Raw genomic sequence first — 23200 nt, 5'->3', positions numbered from 1 at the left:
GAGACTGGAAATGGCCTGTTTCCCATCTTCTGGTGGTCCCAGTAGGCTTGTGTTTTGCCCTCCCGGGACTCCAAAGGCTTCCCTGGAGCTGCGGGAGGGTAAAAACGGCTTCCCCTATCCCCTTGGAGGCTCTCTGGAAGCCAAAAACGCCCTCCAAAAGACTCTGTGTGAGCCAAAAATCAACTGGCCAGTTCACACATGCGCATTGGAGCTGAACTAGGGCAGCGACTTGCGTGCCAGCAGATATGGCTCCGCGTGCCACCTGTGGCACCCGTGCCATAGGTTTGCCATCACTGGCCTAGAAACAGGCATTTCCTGAGGCTCTTCCATTTAAGTACTACCTTGGTCTGATCCTGTTTAGTTTTCATTCAAAGATGGCCAAACTCATATGTTGTTTTTACGTGATCTGCAATTATTTCTCCAATAGAGACTTTAACGCAGACAATTGTGGTATACACTGCATGAATTTTCTGTCGCAGTTTAAAAATGATTAAAGTCCGTTAAGACATTAATCACGCGGAGGCGATAGATAGAAGCCTTTAGTCATTTGTTCAAAACAAGATTTATTTTATTATAAAAGTAAAAAAAAAAAAATGTCTCGAGGGACAACATAACAAATACGTCTTATATGATGGTGTATAGAAAAAAGAAAATGGAGTTTTAGGATGAAGAAGAAGGAAGTGATGTTACATTTGGCAGGATATTACATCATAATAGGATCTTAGTAAGGCACACAAAGTTAACTCTTTAATTACTAAATGTCTCTGGGGCTGGCAATATTCAGTGTGACATTTTCAAATACTTTTGATCTATTACAATAGAAATGAAAAATTAAATTTCCAGCCCATCCTTTTTACTATATTAAAAGAGTATGATTGCCAGTCAAGCATTCTACTGATCAGTAAATTTCAATCAATGGACATAATATTAGAATATATATTATACATTATAACATTATATATATATTATACATTATCAAGTGATTTGTATTCATTGTTAATCGTGTGTATAGATGACAGCAATAGCATTTAGACCTATATACTGCTTCATAGTACTTCTACAGCCCTCTTTAAGCAATTTACAGAATCAGTATATTGCCCCCAACAATTTTACCCACCTGGGACAAATGGAAGGCTGAGTCAACCTTGAGCCGGTGGTGAGATTTGAACAGCTGAACTACAGCTAGCAGTTAGCTGAAGTAGCCTGCAGTGCTGCACTCTAACCACTGCACCACCCCCGCTTTTCTGATCCTCTGGTTACAATGATAATTGGACTGGAATTTTTGTCACTGAGTGATGTCACATTGCTTAGCAACAGCAAATCCCAGGAGTCCCCATTGCCATCATTAAGTGAGAATCGTGGGTCACTAAACGAGGGCTCAAGACTGTCTTCTGCCTATTGCATTGATTTTGCTTGTTGGATGTCGGCAAGGAATCAAAAGGAGGACCTAGACTGAGGTGGCTGTTACTATGGGTAGTAGAATGCACAAGCCTCTGCCATGGCCCAATATGAAGCCTTAGATAACCAGAACTGCCCTGTACCCTGAGGCTCCTTCCACCCTAGCCAGTGAAGGGCTGCACAAATTTTTACTACCACACTGTGGGCGTGGCTTATATTATGGGTGTGTCTTGTTGGCAATGTGACCAGGTGGGAGTGGCTTGACAATCATGTGGCCAGGGGGTGGCTTAAAGGTCATGTGACTGGCTTAAAGGTGGCCAACTTGACGTCAAGTATTTGGGTTAGGGTTATAGTGCCTGGCCTCTCGCCTCAAAGAGATATAATTTCCTTATCTATTTACCATTATTATTATTATTATTATTATTATTATTATTATTATTATTATTAATTAGATTTGTATGCCGCCCCTCTCTGTAGACTATTACCGAACAACCAAATATACTATTTAATTCTATGTATATATGACATGTGTACATATGTAGGTGTTATACATAGGCGCACAAAAATATACATTATCTACTATATAAACTATATGTGTATGTAAACACACACACACGAACGCACAGCTCTTCTAAAATTATAGACATTCAACCTCATTTATTGCAACAGGAAAAACACACCCAGAAAAAAAATAAAAATAAATTCAACATTTTTCTACCGGTTCTACGTACCTGACCATACCTGTAGGAGCCCATCACTGATTTAGTGCCATAAATTCAAACACAGAATAAACAGCCATTAAGGACTACCTGTAATCTGCATCTCATATCCAGTGTAGCCTACTTTCAAGTTTTTATAAATTCTTTAGAGTTCTACATTAAGCTCTCAATTCTTTTTGTTGCTACTAATGAAGATTACTGCTAAGTCCTCGCAGTTAAGACCACAGTGGCTGCTAGTCAAGCCTGATTGGCTCTGATGCAACCAGCCGGCAAGCGGGAAATTTGAACCCTATCATTTGTTGGAAGTTTGACAGCTCCAGTATATGACCGCTCTGTTTATGGGCTGCTGAAATAAAAGTTTTCTATTGCTGTTCACTTCTGAGTCTGCCTCCATTCCTGTCAGCTTCACCCACCGATTTAATATTTACTGAACATTTTGGAACTTATTTATCAACTTTCCCATTCTTTTCCCTTCGTTTCTGTTGTGGTTAGCTCTGGCCCAGCTCCTGCCCCAAGGAATGTGGAGGTGGATGTGGGGGAGACATCCACATGCCGCAGGCCTGTTTTGCTCCCAGTAGAATCTGCCGACGAAATCTCCTCTGACCAAGGAAGCGTGAGCGACAGGGAAGAGGGGAGTTTGGCAGACAGCCCAGAAGGAGATCAGTCATCTGTATCATCCCTGGATTCTGAACAAGAATTAATGACACATCTACGTAGAGTGATGCCTAGGAGACAACAACTGAAGGATTATTACAAGAGAAAATGAGGCCACCTGTGGTTGGGTGGGGCTGCTGTAATTAGTGCTACAGATAAAAGTGCAGCCTGGTGTTTTAGCCTCATGGCAGTTTATCTGATTCATTGTATCGTCAAGATCGTGGCTTTTGCTGTTCAGGATTGTGTGTGTGGACTCTCTGGACTTTAAAATTGGACTCAATTTCCCAGTTATTGGGTGAGCAATTGGACTGCATTTAACCTGTGCCCTTGTGTGTACCAGAAAATCCCTTTGACATTTAAAAAGGGAGCTGTTTCTGTTTTTCTGTTTATAAAAACTTTTGGGTTTTCCTTTTATCGTGTGGTGTGTGTCTTCCTGGACTAATTACCCTGCAATTACGGGCGGTTGAGACACACCGGAAGAACAGTTTCTATCAAGGTTTTTTTAAAAAATCAAATATAATATTCTTATTGTTGAAAGATCTGTATATGAATAACCTTCATTAATAATTAAATTATGCTTTCTTTTTAAAAACAGTGCTCATTTCAGTTTCCAAAAATCACATTACAGCTCTTCCTCCATTTACATTTGCTGATGCAGAATGATTATTTTAGATACTACATCATACATGCATGTTCACTATGAAATAACTATTATATTGTGTAGTGTTCATCTGTGAATGAATGAATATGTGATACCCAATATCTATCTCCTCACATTCCTTCAGACTCAAAGAATTTAATCAAGTAAGCTTAATTAGCTCCATAGCATCAGATGAAATAAATAATCAAATAACATCTAATAATAAACCCATTAAAGAAAAACAGTATAATAAAATCTGGAATTATAAACTGCTATAGTATGTAAATTAAATCCAAGTTATAAATATTATGTACACCACACCAATTTGGGACTGAGAAGTACAGAGTTCAAATATTTATTTCTTGGAATTTAGGAATAAGACTCCAACCTTCCTGAAATTCAGGTTTAGTTAATAATGAACTTAATTGGCTTATACCCTACTGATGTGCAAGAACAGAGAAACAATAAGGAGAAAAATAGCTGCTATAATGATGTTATTATAAATTAAATCATCCTGGTTCTTGGATATTGTAGTTGCCATGGAGTAGTGAAAAATATTCTCCAGTTCCTGTCCAGGAACTAATTCTATACTATTCTATAGTTAAAATATAGGTTGGAGCTGCTCTATTACTAATATTTAAATAATGGTATAATGAAATGAAGCAGCATAGAGGAATTTGTAATGGGTGGTGTTTAGATTTCACTTTTTTTTTTTTAGTTCTGGATATGTTAGCAAAAGGCTGAAAGTGAAGGGGGGTTTTTTGGCAAGTAAATATAACTGGTCTGGTCTATTTAGGTCTGCCGTATTTAACTGTTTTAAGCTTGCATTAAAAATAATTATATAGCCCTGTGCTCAAATTAATTCATTTTACATAAGCCTATTCTAAATTCTGTTGTATGGATAAATTCACAAGTATGGATAAATCCTATTCCGCAAACCTCCAATAATGTGATTAAACAGATTTTATGTTTAACAGAAATAAGTCAATATAACAGATTCATTTTCTTTATTAGTGTTCATATATCTATGATTTCTAAAAAACAGTGTAAAAAAAAAGATTGTTATAGATAATGTAAACTGATCTTTTAAATCATTTTTAGACCTTTCTAAACTAATTCAACCAGGGGGACCCTCTAGATTTGTCCCCTAAAGTAGCTGCAACAGTTCAAAAGCCTTTCTGATATTTTAGGGGTTACTGATGGGTATTTTGATAGGATAGCTTAAAGCTTGCAGCCTATTTCCCGGATGTGACATTATTATTATTATTATTATTATTATTATTATTATTATTATTATTATCAGTTATCAATGATCAGTTATCAGTTTCCGGTCACAATTCAAAGTGTTGGTCATGACCTTTAAAGCCCTACATGGCATTGGACCAGATGACCTCCGGAACCGCCTGCTACCGCACGAATCCCAGCGACTGATAAGGTCCCACAGAGTTGGCCTTCTCCGGGTCCCGTTGACTAAACAATGTCGTTTGGCGGGCCCCAGGGGAAGAGCCTTCTCTGTGGCGGCCCCGGCCCTCTGGAACCAACTCCCCCCCGGAGATTAGAACTGCCCCCACCCTCCCTGTCTTCTGTAAACTACTCAAGACTCACTTATGCCGCCAGGCATGGGGGAGTTAAGATATTCCTTCCCCCTAGGCCATTACAAGTTATGCATGGTATGTTTGTGTGTATGTTTGGTTTTATAATAAGGGTTTTTAGTTGTTTTATTAATTGGATTGTTACATGTTGTTTTTTATCATTGTTGTTAGCCGCCCCAAGTCTATGGAGAGGGGCAGCATACAAATCCAATAAATAAATAAATAAATAAATAAATAAATAAATAAATAAATAAATAAATGAATAAATGAATGAATGAATGAACAAACAAACAAAAATAATAATAATAATAATAATAATAATCATCATCATCATCATTATTATTTATTAGACTTGTATGCCACCCCTCTCCGGAGACCCGGGGCGGCTCACAACATACAATACAGAACAATATATGTACAAATCTAACAATTAAAACTATGACTAAAAACCCATTATCTTAAAAAACAATCAATATTTCACAATCATATCCACACAACATTTAATGGTCAGAAGGGGGGGGCGGCATGGACATGTGCTGGCCACACTCAGCCCCGCTTTAGTGAAGAGGGGGGAAGTCATGATACATTACGTGCAGTGTTCCCTCTAATTTTTTGGGGTGGGTGGGCAGAAAAGTATAGTGTCTGAGCAGCAGTCCCTTCGGGACTGGGCGGCACAGAAATATTAAATAAATAAATAAATAAACAAACAAACAAATTAAAAACCCACCCTGTTTTGCCTCAGAGAATTTCAAAATAAAATACTGTACTGTGTGTCTATAACAGGGAGCTCATAATAGGGCAACTCTATCAATATCAAAATGCCACTTAAATAGTTGAGCTAGTTTCAAACTAGATTTTGATTTTCTTTCTCTCTTCCTTACTCCCATTCTTTTTCTTTCTCTTTTTCTTCCTCTCTTTTTTCTATCGGTTTCTCTCCCTCTCTTCCTCTCTCTCTCCTTCCCTCTCACTCTTTCCCTCTCATTCTTCTGGGCAGGTTTGAAAAACTCTGAGTTGATGATGATTTTTAAGTGAGCGATTGCTCACTGCTCAGCTTAGAGGGAACTATGATTACGTGATGAAAATTTGACAATGCACGTTTGACACCCCTGTTTTAAAAGAAGCAGCAAACAATTTTGAGCAGCTGCAATGCAGGATTTTGATGAATGTCTCGTTGCATGTTTTGCACAGTCCTGTTTAATATATACAGTACATACTGTATTAGAGAGTCAAATTAGCTGGAATTGACCTCAGGATTCATGCATAGCACTGTTTGGACAATGACAAATGTTCTGCTAAAGCAGAAGGCAATCACTCCACTGCACAGCTGGTTTTAATGTGCATTGGAAATATCCTGTCAAGGGTCATATGAAGTTATATCTGTATAGGTTTTTCAAAACTGTTACCAGGAACATCTTTTAAAGGGAGAACTGTAAATTAAAACATGTGGGCTGCTTGTGCTGAAACAGCATGGCACTGCACTTAGCCCAATCTATAATATTTTGTGTCTGGTCTGGTTCTCTCTTTCCATAAAAAGGGTAGTGTTCTATGTAATGTAGAATATGAAATGGATTCGATCACATTTTCCCCCAGATACTTACTATGTTTCCCCAAAAATAAGACCCTGTCTTATATTTTTTTTGAACCCTGAAACAAGTGCTTGGCCTTATTGCAATGCACTCACAGGAGGTCTTATTGGCTGCCGATCAATTTCCGGTCACAATTCAAAGTGTTGGTTATGACCTTTAAAGCCCTACATGGCATTGGACCAGAGTACCTCCGGAACCACCTGCCAGCGCACGAATCCCAGCGACCGATAAGGTTCCACAGAGTTGGCCTTCTCCGGGTCCCGTCGACTAAACAATGTCGTCTGGCGGGCCCCAGGGGAAGAGCCTTCTCTGTGGCGGCCCTGGCCCTCTGGAAACAACTCCCCCTGGAGATTAGAACTGCTCCCACCCTCCTTGTCTTCTGTAAACTACTCAAGACCCACCTATACTGCCAGGCATGGGGGATTTGAGACATCTTTTCCCCAGGCTCCTTATAATTTATGTTTGGTATGTATGTGCTGTTTGGCTTTTTAATTATGATAGGGTTTTTAGTTATTTTTAATATTAGATTTGTGCCATTATAATATTGTTTTTATCGTTGTTGTGAGCCGCCCCGAGTCTTTGGAGAGGGGCGGCATACAAATCTAATAAATTGAATTGAATTGAATTTGTGTGAAACAGGATACATATCCATATCACTCTTCCTGATACACAGGTATTTTTTTACAATGATCTTATTTAACTGAAGTTTTAAAAAATATCTTTGAGGTAATATCTAAACATGTGTTACATTTATGCCAATAATAAGTATTGCTAGACTAATTCTGGTTAGATTTGGAGCACTAAGAAAAAATAAGGCTTTTGCTATTGCTATATTGTTTTCAAAATACTTTTTTTTTACAAGTCATTGCACAATATAAACTGAGCAACCACAAGATTATAACAAAATAATTTTCATTGCAAAAGTTGAACTAGCATGAATGTCCTGGTACAGAACATAATGTCCAAGTGTAAAAGAGACAAGGCCAACCGATGAGAGTATTTTTTGATGTATAATAACAAAAATGAATGAATCTGTGATTGCAAGGAAAAAATGGTTCTTTCCAGCACATGACTAATAAAAAGTGTGTGTGTTTCTGCATGTACACAAGTAAGAACTCACAAATCTGAAACTTTATGTTCTATTCTACAATTTTTATAGATCTGAGAATTAAATGTTACACATAGGATTATATGGCATGCTATATTAATCTGAAAATAAATCATGCTTTTTAATGTAATTTATATCCAAATGAATAAACATTGGACACACTACATTTCCTATTTTTGGAGAACCACAATACATTTTGCCAGAAATGGATGTTGGAAACATAACAAAGTCTAAGAATAGTTGTGGTACATTTGTGGAAGCTATGCCAGAAAAGAGTTACTATAGCTGGCAAATACTTGATTTGAAATTAGCTTTTTAAAACACTCTTAAGGCTTACAGACTTCAACTACTAAAAAAATACATCACTCAATTTTCTGGGAAACTGATTTTCAGAAATTTGGAGACAAAATGCTCCTGCAATAGCTGTAATACACTTATTCATCAGATTTATTGTACTTGTTCAATTGTTCCATTAGTTCCAACTCTTAATGACTTGATGGATATCACAATTGTCTTTTCACCAACTGTTTCTTTGAATTTTTGAGAAATGATGCTTTTGTCATCAGTGGTAGTATCCACTTACTGGTTTGTTTTCAATCAGCCTTTTTTTTTTTGACATCTTTCAAATTTTTCCATTCATTAAGGATGTTCGGCACCGTTTATTTGCATTATATATTCAAAGTATTTAAGTTTAAATATCATTAGTCTTTTCAATAAGCAGTCTGATTTTGCTTTTTTTAGAATTGAATTATACTTGTTGAGTAAAGTGACCCAATTATAACCTTGTTAAAGCGTGACACCATTGTGTCCCGCATTTCATTTCATTTACACGCCCTTGTTTTTCGCCAGAGGAAGGTCATAGAACAGGACGGACATTACGTGGAAAAATAGGGAGTGAAGAATAAATATCATTCTTTCTTATGTAAGTTTTATTGTGTTCAATAAATGATCGTTGAAGAAAAAAAATGGGGTGCATTACTTTCTGAGTGACCTTCATAAATCAAGAGCAGATGTGGGTTCCTCCTGGTTTGCACCGGTTCTATAGAACCGATAGAAAACTGGTGGTTATGTCACAGAACCGGTTCTGTCAATGCCAGGTTGTGGATGCTACAATCTTTTTTTCTTATTTTTTGTTACTTTTTTTCCACTGTGCATGTACGCATGTGCACATGTGTGGCCACACAGCATGTTGTGCGCACACAGCCACATGGCACGGGAGGAAGCTAGCCTAGTCCAGAATGCAGCCACTTGAGTTATTGTGGGTGCACCTAGGTACACCCACATCACACCAACTCTCCACGAGCTGTACTGGCTTCCAATCAGTCTCCGGATACAATTCAAGGTGTTATCACCTATAAGGCATTACATGGCTTAGGGCCAGACTATCTATGGGACTGCCTTCTGCCACATAGCTCCAGCTACCAAGAAGGGCCTACAGGGTTGGCCATCTCTGGGTCCCATGAGCTAAGCAGTGTCGGTTGGCAGGACCACAGGGGAGGGCCTTCTCTGTGGTGGCACTGGCTCTCTGGATCCAGCTACCTCCTGAGATCTATACTTCTCCTACTCTACTGGTCTTCCGGAGAGCCTTAAAGACCTGGCTCTGCCAGCAGGCCTGGGGCTGTTGATCAAATGACACCTCTTTCAGATCCGGCCGTAAAAAATATGCATGATTTTATTAAGGGGTTTTAATTTGTTTTTTAAATTACCGGTATCTCTTTTTAGATGTTCTTTTTTTTTTGTAAGCCACCCAGAGTCCTCCAGGAGTTGGGTGGCATATAAATTAAATTAAATTAAATTGATTAATTAATTAATAAGCGAACCGGCAGTGAGGTAAGTTAGAACCCGCCCCCAGTCAAGAGATAGTTTTTGCCCTAACATTAGATAGAAATCTGGTTAAGTGTCTCAGGTAGCTGATTTAAATGCCATGGTTTGACAGAAAATGGTAATTTGTTAATTGTTGCTGTATTTTCATCAGCATTTTCCATTTGTAACAACATAACTTGATTATCCCTTGAGGAATGGGACTTCAATGGCTTTTCAGCCTATGGCAACAAAATGTCTTGATAAATGCATGGTTAAACAGGATTTTCTTTTCTTTTTTTAAAAAAGGAATTTTAGTAGGACTGTCACTGTATGGAGAAGCAAATGCTGTAAACATACAAAAGTGACCCAAAATTATAACTCTTATTAATGTTCATGATTAAAAGATAATCAGGCAGTGATTGTGATAAAAAATAATAACATATAATATCTAAAGAAGAGAAATTCAATGAGTCATTTTTTTAAAAAAATCACATTATGGGTCACTTGGTTTCCACCTTAATTGCTGCAAAAAAGATAGCAGTGTGTATGTAAATTGTGAATGCAGATGTGACAAACTCATAAAAACTATGACAACTGAATACAAGATATTTGTTTCTTTGTTTTTTCAAAGAGAGAAGGGGAGAAGGAGTGAGAGACAGATAGACAGACAGACACAAACATTTGGTATCTGTTCTAGCATCACTTTCCCCAAACCAATTAGGATCCTGGGAATTGTAGTCCCACCACTGTAGATTGGGGGATGCTGAGTTGGTATGTTTATTTTAGTTTAAGTTGATACATAAATCTTGGAGAGTACTTTGGCAAGTTTTACAGCTGTCATTCCCTACCCCCCAACCCTCTTTCCAGTAATAGGAAACATGACATTGGAGGCTGAAAGTACTCTGTTGTTTGCTTTATGCTTAGCACGTTTCCCCAACTTCCACTAGTGCAGTGGGAATTCTTCTGTTCTGGTGTTTGACTAATTCTGGCACTTAAAGGTTATGGGAACTAACATTATACTGGGGATAAATGACAAAAAAAATGTAATGAAATCAAAAGAATTTCTCTCAGCATAGTTGATTAACTACAACATCAGGCGAAAAGTTAAGTAAACAAAAATGCATGGGAAAAACTACACAAGGGAATGGCTAGATATAGCTAGTCTATTCTCACAACAACATTTTTTGCAACTCTCAAAACGGCATTTAGAGCAAATCCTATCAAACTGAAAACACAACCACTTGTGGCACTGTCAGAAAAGTAAGGGGGAAGCAACATAAGATGAGGGAAAGAAAGAACTTTTGTATGACAGAATTAGTGAACAATGAAGTTTGCCTATCTCTAACTGGAGACTGTTGCCTCCATTTTGAATAATTGCTTTAATCAACTCCATGTTAATAGATAACAAAGGCTAATAGATTTTATTTGCCAATGGAAACAAGGCCTCAGTAATTGTGATGGAGGGGCTATGAGAAAAGATTTTCTAAATTGGCACTCACCAAGATTTTCATAATCAAGACTTTAGTTTTCAAACATTATTTTATTCTATCTTGGCCCACTTATACAGAAAGTGATCAACAGGTCTATTCACTAGAGTTGAGTTCCTTGTGGTTACTTTAACATTCTAATACAGGTAATACTTGACTTATGACTGCAATTGAACCTGGAGTTATTCATAGTGGTTGTTAAATGGATCATGTGACTGCATACTCTTGAATGAAACTAATTTTAGATTCATTTTGAATTTAACTAAGGTTTTAAATAAAAAGTGCCTTAATTGTCCCAGAATTCCTTAATTCAGCTCTACTTTAATTAAGAGTTATTCTTTCATCCCACTGAAATTTTGGCAAGGAATCAGTTTTAATTTCTCAACTCAATGCTTCAGTATATAGTTTAGATCACTGTACCCAATAAAAACTTCTATTACAAAATTATGTTTTAGAAATACCTAGAAAATGCTGGAAAGATAATAAATTGGACCTCTCATATCTTAACTTCGCTGAAATGATTTTTTCAAAAAAAATTGTAAAACTTAATCCTCTTGACTTCTTGGCATATATTTCAAGCATTTGCTATTTTGAATGATTTGTCCTAATGTCTTTGCTGTCTCAAAATTCAATATTTATTAGAAGCCTTAGAAAAATTTACTGGACTCCTAATCCAGTAATTTATTTTGACTAGAAGATAAAATAGATGAAATAGATACTATTTAGCTGATTTTAAGAATAACGAGATTGCATATCCTATTCTTGCAAACAATCCTCTGAATTGTCTACATTTCAACAATATTGCCATCCTATTGGCAGTCACTCATTTTCAACATTAGAAAGATTACTGCTTGTCATATGTTTTCCTTGGCTATATTCCTAACACTTGGAATGTATTCAGATTCACAAATAATGAATTCTTTGTGCAATGAGAAACTGGGGTGTGTGTGTGTGTGTGTTTGTTTGCCAAAAATTATTATATGACATTTGAAAGATAGAATGATTCAATATATTAGATTATTTGTTCACTTTGTCTAAAATTAGAATTTTAAGAGAAGGGAATGGAAGAGAATCTTCAAGCAAACTGTCAAATGTCCTTGATTTGTTGCTTGTTTTACACATTTTTTATTTTCCTAAATCTGTGCTAGGATGAAGGGGAAGTTTTGTTCTCTGAGCTTGTGGGTTGGTGACGTTTCATTACCAGGCTAGGTAACTATCTTCAGTAGAGCTGAATTTCTGCTGAAGATGTTGCCTGGCCTGGTAGCAAAATGTTCAAAAACCAATCCACAAGTTCGGAAAATGAACTTTGTACAACAAATTTGTACAACAATAAAGGATGATTTTTGTAATTACATTTGGTTTGGTCCATTATGTTGTGACTATTATTTTTCTCCACTAAATCAAGAATAATAAAAATATTTCAAATTAAGATCATTGTTTTACATGGTTATTTCCAAAGGACATGATCGGTAGTTATACCAAAGTGTACTAAAGTGCTATTTTCTTCTTCGTGTACATACAATCACTGGAAAAGACCACCAATGTAAAAGCAATTCTTATCAACTCTGCCTTTGCTTTCTATCTTATTAGATGAGGCAGCATCTGCAGTGATATCAGGACACATAATGAAATCAGTTATATCTGCTCAAGTAACTTTCTATCAGATTATTACAACATACTTTTGATGAGATATGCAAAAAATTTAGTTACCGGTACTTCAAAACAGATCTCTTAGATTACCAGAGGGTCAGTATAGTCAAGTGACACCTCCAATAAATAAATCTGGGCAAACAGCTTCAAGGGAATTCAATCTCACGCTGGGGCCTACATGAAGCATGACCTCTGTTGTAAACCATGCCTCAGTGATTTGGTGCCAGATCAAAGCATTTATCTTGTCATAGGCATTTGCAGAGTTTAGTTTTGGATTTAAATATCTGATTGCAACAGGGTGGGGCTTTTAGATTTTTTAAAAAATATTTATTTTCTTCCTTTCTAATGTAATAAAACTTTGATTAAAGACTAAAAAATAGCAAATATTTGCAGAATATCCATAAATCATAATAGGATAAATCTATAAAACATAAATCTCTATAGCTTCCCACTAAGGAGTCCTCTCACTTTCCTTCTCCCACTACTAGAATTGAATACAATTGACTTGACTCCTTGACTTGGTGACTGTTCAGAGTTACAACGGACTCACCCAAACACCTATTACCTGGTTCCAATGTTCTGAAAGACTATGCCCTGCCAGTCATATGATAGTATATCAGACATTTCTCAACCAAACACATTTACTGCTATTTAGGCTGTACACGGCCACTTATTTTATATATTTTTAAAACAAAAACTGTATTTACTTCTACTTTTGGCCCATATCAAACAATGAGTTTGATTCATGACTGAAGCATTTACTTTACAATCACTGCAACTACTACTCTAATTATGGGTCCAATCACATGGTGGCATCACAATTTACAATTGTAATGGCATGCTCCATTATGGTTATAAGTTAAGAACTACCATGTTTTCCCAAAAATAAGACCCTGTCTTATTTATTTTTTTACCCCGAAATATGTTCTTGGTCTTATTGTTAGGGGGATGTCTTATTATTTTTGGGGGCAGAAGACAGGCCAGGCTGCAACACACACATTTTACTGGAGTCTGGCGAGATTTCGGTGGTTTGCTTCTGTGCATGCACAGAAGCAAAAACCTTTGCCAAAATCTCATGCACACGCATGTCCCCTTGTGAGATTTCAGCACATTTTTGCTTCCTGTGCATGTGCAGAATCAAAAACACACTGGGATGTGCATGCATAGCATGCACGTGCACACAAGAAAACCAGGCAAGTGTTCCCTATTGCCAGTGCTCCCAGTGACTGACGGGGTTGTGTGTGTCCAGGCACAGGTGCGTCGGTGCGAGATTCCACTTCTGTGCAGGAAGCCAAATCTCGTGCAAGGATACTAGCTCTTGCAAGATGTTGCCAATTTTCGGTGTCACCAAAAATCAGCACAATCTCACATGCGAGTGCCCTTGTGTGAGGTTTGGCTTCTTGTGCATGCACAGACACCAAATCTCAAATGGTGCACACATTGAAGTTGCATGCACAGCTCCATTTTCTCTACTGGAATACCGTCCCCCTCCCCGTATCCCCCAGGAGCCCAATACTGAAGAAAACCAAAGCTGGTAATGGCAATCCACTCCTGCATTAAATGATTTTAATATTAATTTAAAGCACTGAAAAATTTTAATTACTTTTTAGAATAAGCAATGCTTTAATAATTGAAAAATCAAAATTGGTGATAATCCTGATGATTCTTGATCTTAACTTATATCAGCACCAGTCCCCTACAGAATCGCGGTACAAAAGTCACACAAAAATGAAGGACAGCGCTATTTATTTTTTCGCTAAGAAATATTTCGTTCCTCCTTTTCCATCCGGCGAGAAAGTTTTTAAGGCAATAAATAGGAAAAGTTGACTTGTAACTTCGCAAGTACGTAAACTCCGTGCGGCTGAGGCCATTCTTTAAGTCCTCAGGGCAGGTCGAAGGAGCGAAGCCTGCCCGAAGGGCAAGAAGATCTCGGTTCCAGAGTCAACGTGCTGTTCCCGGCCTTTTAGCCGGTTAGGCCCCCGTTTTTCTGGCGGCCCGCGCGAAAAGTGGCTGTCACGTGACCGCGCTGGAGACGGGCTGGGGGGTGCGTGCTCCTTAGACAGGCAACATGGCGGCTACCGCGGCAGCCAAGGGAGCTCTTAGGCTCTTTCACCATTCGGGGGGTTCAGCCACCGTCGCCTGGTCGCCCGCCTCCTCTTTCTCCCTGGGCCGCGTGAGCCCGAGCAGCTGTTCCGGCCTGACTGCGGCCGTCAGAAAATACAGCTCCGAAGCCAAAGGAATGGAGGAAGAACTGCGGGTTCGGTATTTGGACGACGAGCATAAAGGTAACAGCAGTAAGCGCCGTGGATGGAGTGGGGGGTCTTTTCTTTCTACCTGTCAATCAGTCCCTCAGAGAAAACAATTTGTTTCCTCCACCCCCACCCCCACTCCCCCAGTTCTACCCAGCAGGTAAGGCTTGGGGGTGTCTCTTTTCTGCTTGTCAGCAGCGGAGACACAGGACGAACCGCCTCCGCATCCAATTATCTGTCCGAAATGATGAAGCTGCCTGACCCTTTTAAATACTCCCGTTGGCGGGGGCGGATCGCGCGAGCTGGCATAATCTTAAAGCACATGCGCGGCGCTTTCTTCTATTTTGTGATGCTGCCTGGTTACAGTCACTGGTTCGGGAAAGCCTTAACGCTGGTTTAGGGCCGGGTAGGCAAAGTTGGGTCTTCTATGACTTGTGGACTTCAATTCCCAGAATTCCTGAGCCCATTATGCTAACTCAGGAATTCTGGGAGTTGAAGTTCACATGTCATAGAAAAGCCAACTTTGCCTACCCCTGATTTAGAGGACTGGGGAGGATGGGTGCCTGGGTTATAAGGTCAGGATGTCTGATGTGCAGACTTTGAAAGTCCTACATTGTATTTGAAGGTGGCCCATGATTTTGCTATCGCTGACACACTCGTTCCTATTATTTAAAAAAATACAGTCTATATTCTTATTTGAATTGTTATGTATTTGAGAATGCAGAAAATATGCATGGATAAATACTGGAATCATTTTGAAAAAAAAACCAAGTTTATAACTATATCAAGAATATCTGCCCAGAACTTATGCTAAAAACACAATAAAGTTTTTGCATTTAAAATCAAACTGATTGGATGCACTTATGCAGATATACTGATTAAGCTTTCGGGAATGATGTACAGGTTATTTTAGATAAATAATGTTGGGTGGAGAAAAGTATACTTTGCGAGGGAAAGCTTTCGAAGTTCATGCTTTGTGAGAAAATATCTCTAATTTTATGCTTGTTTTCATTCACATTTCCTGTCTTTTTAATAAACTTGTGGGAGGTGAAACACATTCCAATTTATAGCGTAGAATAGAATAGAATAGAATTTTATTGGCCAAGTGTGATTGGACACACAAGGAATTTGTCTTGGTGCATATGCTCTCAGCATACATAAAAGAAAAATATACATTTGCGTATTATTTATATTTAATATATAGGTTTATAGTACAGGTAGTCCTCAACTTACAAGAGTTCATTTAATGACCAAAGTTATAATAGCACTGACAAATGTGACTTGTGACTGTTTTTCACTTACGACTATTTCAGTATCTTTGTGGTCATGTGACCACAATTCTAACTTGACTACTGACTCATATTTATGATGGTTGCACTGTCCCAAAATCATGTGATCATCTTTTGTAACCTGACAAGAAAAATCAACGGGAAAGCCAGATTCATTTAACAGCTGTTACTAACTTAACTACTGCAGTGATTCATTTGATGATTGTAGAAAGAAAGGTCATAAAAAGGGCAAAATTCTCTTAACAAATGTCTCACTTAGCAACTTGAGCTCAATTGTAGTCATAAGTCGGGGACTATCTGTACATTGATTAGTCTTAAGTATTTACTCTTTTAGAACTTGTATTTTGAGAACCCATATTGTTGGGGGCAATATGCTGACTGGACAGTGCTTAGAGATGGGCTGTAAAACATTGTAAAGCGGTATATAAGCCTAAATGCTATTGCTATCTTATTACAGTACTTTATTTTATGTTATTTCTAATTTATTTTACTTTCTTAATTTAATAAGATATTTTTACACAATTTTGTTACATAATTATATACTGTTTTGGTTAGAGAAATAATAATGTTCTGTTCTGAACTATTTCTTTAGATAGTCCCTGTGATACATGTATGCCTAATAGATTTCATTTATTTATTTAATAAATAAATAAATAAATAAATACCTGCTCAACTCACATACATGACGGAGTGATAAGAAAGTTGAAAACAGGACACATTAGAAAAGCCCCCTGATGAAAAACAACAAAACTTACTTTAAAAACCTGAAAGCAATAAAACAAAACCATAATCTGCATTGATCCCCTAATCCATTATATTATGATTTAGGCATGTGAAAAAGAAATAAAAATAAAGGTCTCATTTAGATTGTTTCTTGACAGTTGTTATGCTGCAAACATGATAAGATCCCCAAAAGGAAAAATAAAGCAATACTGTAGGTAATAATAATAATAATAATAATAATAATAATAATAATAATAATAATAATATGATGATGATGATGATGATGATGATGAAGAAGAACAAGGTGAAGCAACTGCTCCAACACATGAACAAACTGACCAGCCAGTGGTCAACAAACAAACAAACAAACAAACGGTAGGTATAAATAAGATTCAATATGTTAAAACATTTTCTGTTTTAGAGGGTACTATTTTATAATAGAGGAAACCTATTTTTTCTAGATTCAGAAGGAGAACGTAAATTCTCAAATATACTTTTGCAATAATAAACACGGTGTACTAAAAACGTTCTGAAAATTGCTTATTTTCTTTTGATAGTACTTTTGGAAATTTAAAAAGTGAAGTGATTTAAGAAGTAAACAAATTAGTTCCAAAATATTCCTGAAACTGAATTTAGTTGACATTTGTCTGTCAGTTTTAAGTAAAAAAATTATATAATAGTATGCACTTAACAGTTTTGCTGTTGAAATATTAATCCTTAACTTTGTAGAAAGAGTATTGGTTGCAAGAGAGAAAGATGTCAGTTGGGTGGAGATAGACATTCTTCTTTGTCCGTATCAATTATTGACAGTGAGTGCTCTCAGCCAATTGGGGGACTTGGTAAGATATTTTAGGGAGGAAGAGCAAATCCATTTCTACTGTAATACAGTTCTCAAAAAGTTGTATGATAGATTCCCATTCATTGGATGTTCCCATTCATTGGATGTATCAGTTATACACATCTGCCCTTGAATATTGCTCCTTTTTACAACTGTCTTCAGTAAAAATGTCCATTATTATATTTTAAAAATCTCAATTTTAATAACATAATAACAAGAGCTCTGGTAGTGCATGGTTAAATTGCAGTATTGCGGCTAATGTAACTCTCCTGCACTCAAGTTTGATGATGACATATTCAAGGTTGGCTCAGCCTTCCAGCCTTCTGAGGTTGGTAAAATGAGGATTCAGATTGTTGGGGGCAATATGCTGGCTCTTTAAACTCCTTTGAGAGTACAGTGGTACCTCGAGATACGAGTTTAATTCGTTCCGGACCTGCGCTCTTAAGTCGAGCAGCTCTTATCTCGAACGACTTTTCCCCATAGGAATTAATGTAAATAATTTTAATTGGTTCCAGCCCTCAAAAAACTCACAAAGTTAGTCTAAATTATGCAAAAAGACATTGCAAGAATAAATGTAACTTTACTTATTAATAAGATGATAAGCTGAGAGCTTTCCTTCCCTTCCTCTTTTTACCTAAAACAATCAACATGGCAAACTTTTATTTTTATTCATTAAACTGTAGTTATTTATTCAACTTCACTGCCACCCAATCCTGTAGAGGGAGGAAAGAAGGGAGGAAGGAAAAGGAAAGCAAGAAATGGAGGGAGGAAAGGAAGGAAGAAAGAAAGAAAGAAAGGGTGAAGGGACAGGAACAGAGGAAGGAAGCAAGGAAACTTATGAAAGGGGAGAGTAACTTCACTGCCACCCAATCCTGTAGAGGGAGGAAAGAAGGGAGGAAGGAAAAGGAAAGCAAGAAATAGAGGAAGGGAAGGCAAAAGAGATAAAGAAAAAGAGCAAGAAAGAAAGAAAGCAAGAGAGAAAGAAAGAAAATGAAAGAGAAATAAAAATAGAGAGGGAGAATGAAAGAAATGGAAGGAGGGAAGGAAGGAGAGAAAGCAAGAGAAAGAAAGAAAGAGAAAGAAAGAAAGAAAGAAAGAGAAAGAAAGAAAGAAAGAAAGAGAAGAAAAAAGAATGAAAGAGCAGAGAGCAAGAGAGAAAAAGAAAGAGAGAGAGAAAGAAAGAAAGAAAGAAAGAAAGAAAGAAAGGCAACTTCAAAGAAAGGCTCACTGAGCATCTCTCACTCTCTCTCTCTTTCTATCCCTCTCTCTTTCTCTCTCCCCCCTCTCCCCCCTTTTCCCTCTCTCTCTTTCTCTCTCTCCCCTCTTCTTTCTCTCCCCCCTCTCCTCCCTTTCCCTCTCCCCCCCCAGGCCGGCAGCGATGTTTTAAAACAGCCGCGCCGTTTGCGAGCTAACTCCTGAGGTGCGGAAGTTCGCCTTTGGCGTTTGGGCCACTCGGAATGTGAAATTCAAAACAGCGTTCGGATCCCCCCACCCCCAGCAGAAGCCAAGGACCCCCAGAGTGGGGCGGCAGGGGAGGCGACCGCCTCTCCACTCACCAAGTGCCGGGATACGAGCCGAGAAGAGCCGGGCTGGCTTACTTTCCTTCCTTCCCGCGCTGATGCAGAGCCACTCGAACAAAGCGTCACGCCCCCCCTGACGCTTTTGGCGGCAAAAGAGCCCAGCGTCGCTTCGGAAGCCGCCGAAAGCATCAGAGGGGCGCGACGCTTTGTTCGAGTGGCTCTGCATCAGCGCGGGAAGGAAGGAAAGTAAGCCAGCCCGGCTCTTCTCGGCTTGTATCGCGGAGAGGGGCGGCATACAAATCCAAGTAATAAATTAAAAAAAAAAAAAATGTCTCTCCTCTCCCAGCTCTTATCTCGAGTAGCTCTTAAGTCGAGCAGCTCTTATGTCGGGGTTCCACTGTACTATAAAACACTATGAAAGTGGTATATAAGTCTAAATGCCATTGCTATTGCTAACTTTGCCCATAGCTAGGAGTTCGATCCTGACTGGCTCAAAGTTGACTCAGTCTTCCATCCTTCCTAGATTGGTAAAATGAGGATCCAGCTTGTTGGCAGCAGTATGTTATAATGGAATTATGTTTATGTAAAGCTACGGCATGCAAGTTTATTTTTCAATGTTATCAACACTGTTATTGCCTTTCTTTATTATAACTATTGTAATATACTGTATTTCCATGCTAGTTATTTAGTCAGCTAAATTGTCTGATAAATGCCTGGCAGTAATTATTCATATAAACACTTTCAATCCCCCCCCCCCCCAAAGATATAGACATCTTAAAAATGTAGCATTACATGTTTTGGAATGCATAACTGATTTCTGCCATTATTTTTTGTCCTGAATACAGGAATCGTCGTACTTGGAATAAACAGAGCACATGCAAAAAATGCACTTAATAAAAATCTTATTAAAACGGTAAGTCAATGAAACTTTAACTACTTACTAATGTGAAAACCTGAAAATTAGTGTTGATAATATCCACACCTTTTCTCTGTAGATATCAAAAGTTATGGACGCTTTGAAAACAGACAAAAAAGTACGGACAGTTATATTCCGAAGTGAAGTTCCTGGGGTATTTTGTGCTGGTATGCAAATTTAATTTTTATTATCCATCTGGAAATCCATAATCTATTAAGTTCATCAGAAGTAACTCAGAATCCTTTATTGGGGAACTAAATATAGATAAGTTATATGTTTAAGCAATATTTGCGGTGCCCTTTCCATAACATGTAATGAGATGTATAGACTAGAGAACTTCCCTGACTTTGTATGCATGTGTCTAAATATCTACCACTATGCAGGTAGTCCTCAGAATATGACAATTTGTTCAGCAATTACAAGTTACAACAATGCTGAGTGAGGAGGACTTATGTAAACATTTTATATGTTAATAGAGCTGTTAGATATGATCATATAAGTGCAAATGTTCATATGTTTTTCCACCTAATAAATCTTCTAATTATAATCCTTCCATAATTGCACTGCTCAGTTTCAGGTCCAATGAAAATAAATTCCAGCTAGTTAAATGAAGACTAGCACAGCAATCATTGAAATATTTATTGTTTTTTCTGCAGTTCTGATGATCCTCTGAAGTCTATGTCTGTCTTGTTGGGTTGCAGAATTGAATCAGACAGTTATAGAGGTGCAGATGTCAGACTCAATAATTCCTCTGTAGAACTGTATCAGCAGCTCCTTGGGCAGTTTGAGCTTTCTGAGTTGGTGCAGAAAGAACAGTCTTTGTTGTGCTTTTTTGATGACGTTTTTGTAAGAGGTGGTAGAATTTCTCCTAAAGTCTACCACCATTTCTACATTTTAGAATGTGTTCAGTTCGAGATTGTTCTGGTCACACCAAGAGGCTAGCTATTTAACCTCCCATCTGTATGAGGTTTCATCATTGTCTTGAATGAGACCAATCACTGTTGTATCATCTGCAAACTTCAGTAGTTTAACAGATGGATCGTTTGAGATGCAGTCATTGATATATAGAGAGAAGAGAAGTGGTGAGGGTACACAGCCTTGGGAAGGGGCTGTGCTAAGCCTTCTTCGGGTCCCGTCGACTAAACAATGTCGTCTGGCGGGACCCAGGGGAAGAGCCTTCTCTGTGGTGGCTCCAACCTTCTGGAACCAGCTCCCCCCTGAGATTAGGATTGCCCCCACCCTCCTTGCCTTTCGTAAACTCCTTAAAACCCATCTCTGCCGTCAGGCATGGGGGAACTAAAACATCTCCCCCTTGCCCATGTTGTTTTGCTGTTTGATTGTGTGCTTGTTCTTTATATATATTGGGATTGTTTTATGCATTTCTTAACTTAAAATTGTAATTGGATTGGTGGGCATTGGATTTGTCACTATGTACTTTTTTTTGCTATTGTGAGCACCGTTCCCTGTAGGCTGCGGGCATGAGCGCGCGCGCACCCCAAAATACCGTCCCGCGCACCCTTTTCCATGGGCGCGCAGTCCCCATCCACGTGCCAGCCCGTGGGGGGGCGGGGGCGGGGAGGCGCCGGCAGTAGAAGGCGCTGCCCCCGCCCGATCCGCTCCCTCTCCTCCTCTTCCGCCGAAAGAAATGCGCGGAAGCTGCCTACTTGAGACTCGCGTTGCTCCACCCCGCTTCATCTTGCTTGTCATCCTCCGTTGTGTTTTCGGGGGAGAGCGGCAGGGAAGCCCTGTGCCGGAAGGAAAGCCGGGTTTGCTTTCCGTGAAAGCAGTGCGCCTTTTAAACACGCTGCTTTCCTGTACCTCTTTCCTGGGGAGGGTGGCCTCCTTTCCCCCCCCACCCAGGAAAGAGTTGCAAGAAAGCAGCATGTTTAAAAGGCGCGCTGCTTTCACCGAAAGCAAACCCGGCTTTCCTGCCGGCACAGGGCTTTCCTGCCGCTCTCCCCCGAAAACACAACGGAGGTCCAGGATGACAGGCGAAGCGAGGTGGAGCAACACGAGGCTCATGCTGGTGGCAGAAGACCTCCGTTGTGTTTTCGGCTGGGGGGGGGGGGGGCAGGAGGATCTTCCTGGCTTTCCCGGGCAGCTGGTTTGAGCCTTGTGCCGGTCAGCAAAGCCGGAGACGTGAAGAGAAAGGAAAGAGAGGGAGGGAAAGAGGAGAGGACAGAAGGAGGGAGGGAGGGAAGGAAGGGAGAGAAAAGTGAACGAGAGGGAGAGAGAAAGGGAGGAAGAGAGGAAGGAAGGGGGAGATAAATATAAAGGGAGAGAGGGAGAAAGAGAGGGAGGGGAAGAGGGGAAGGAAGGAAAAGAGAGAGACAAAGAGAAAAAAAGTGGAAGGAAGAGCAAAGAAAAGTAAGGAAGTGAGAGAGAGAAGATAGGAAGGAAGAGAGAGAGTGAGAGAGCAAGAAAGAAAGAGGGAAAGAGGGAGAAACGCAACGTGTGTGGGGTGTGTGCGCGCATGTGTGTGCCGCCGATGGTCCGGGAGCTGCAGCGTGTGTGTGGAGAGATGAAGGGAAAGGGAGAAACGCAGGGAGAAACGCAGCGTGTGTGGTGTGTGTGTGTGTACCGCCGATGGTCCGGGAGCTGCAGTGTGTGCGTGGAGAGATGAAGGGAAAGAGGGAGAAACACGGGGAGAAACGCAGCGCGTGTGGGGTGTGTGCGCGCGTGTGTGTGCCGCCGATGGTCCGGAAGCTACAGCGTGTGTGTGTGTATGGGGGGGGGGGGGCGCCGATGCTAAGGCAGTCCGTCCGTGGTGCGGCTGCAGGGCAGGCACAGCAGCACAGGGAGAAAGAGGGAATTGAGATAAAGAGAGAGGGAGAGATGAAGGGAAAGAGGGAGAAAGGAAGGGACAGAAAGATAGAAAGGAAAGAGGGAGAAAGGAAAGAGGGAGAGAAAGGGAGAAAGGAGAGAGGGAGGATGAGATAGACAGGAGGGAGAGGGGGGAAATAGGATAGAGAGAGGGAAAAGGAAGGGAGAGAAAGAGGGAGAAAGGCAGGGAAAGAAAGATAGAAAG

The 23200-nt window shown here is 39.3% G+C and overlaps 1 protein-coding gene across 1 annotated transcript in view; it reads left to right on the top strand.

Moving 5' to 3' along the window:
- The first annotated feature begins 14522 nt into the window (after nucleotides 1-14522).
- The window catches only part of AUH (AU RNA binding methylglutaconyl-CoA hydratase), a 43294-nt gene continuing 34616 nt past the window's right edge, over nucleotides 14523-23200 (top strand). Inside the window, exons 1-3 of the mRNA XM_070742827.1 lie at nucleotides 14523-14922; nucleotides 20102-20169; nucleotides 20252-20339. Of these exons, the coding sequence (XP_070598928.1) occupies nucleotides 14706-14922; nucleotides 20102-20169; nucleotides 20252-20339 (373 nt within the window). The 5' untranslated portion in view covers nucleotides 14523-14705. The remainder of the gene's footprint in view (nucleotides 14923-20101; nucleotides 20170-20251; nucleotides 20340-23200) is intronic.

Source organism: Erythrolamprus reginae, chromosome 2 (assembly GCF_031021105.1).
Source record: "Erythrolamprus reginae isolate rEryReg1 chromosome 2, rEryReg1.hap1, whole genome shotgun sequence".
NCBI classification, from domain to species: Eukaryota; Metazoa; Chordata; class Lepidosauria; order Squamata; family Dipsadidae; genus Erythrolamprus; species Erythrolamprus reginae.
The sequence above is the reverse complement of the archived record's forward strand: the minus strand, read 5'-3'. Positions and strand labels throughout refer to the sequence as shown.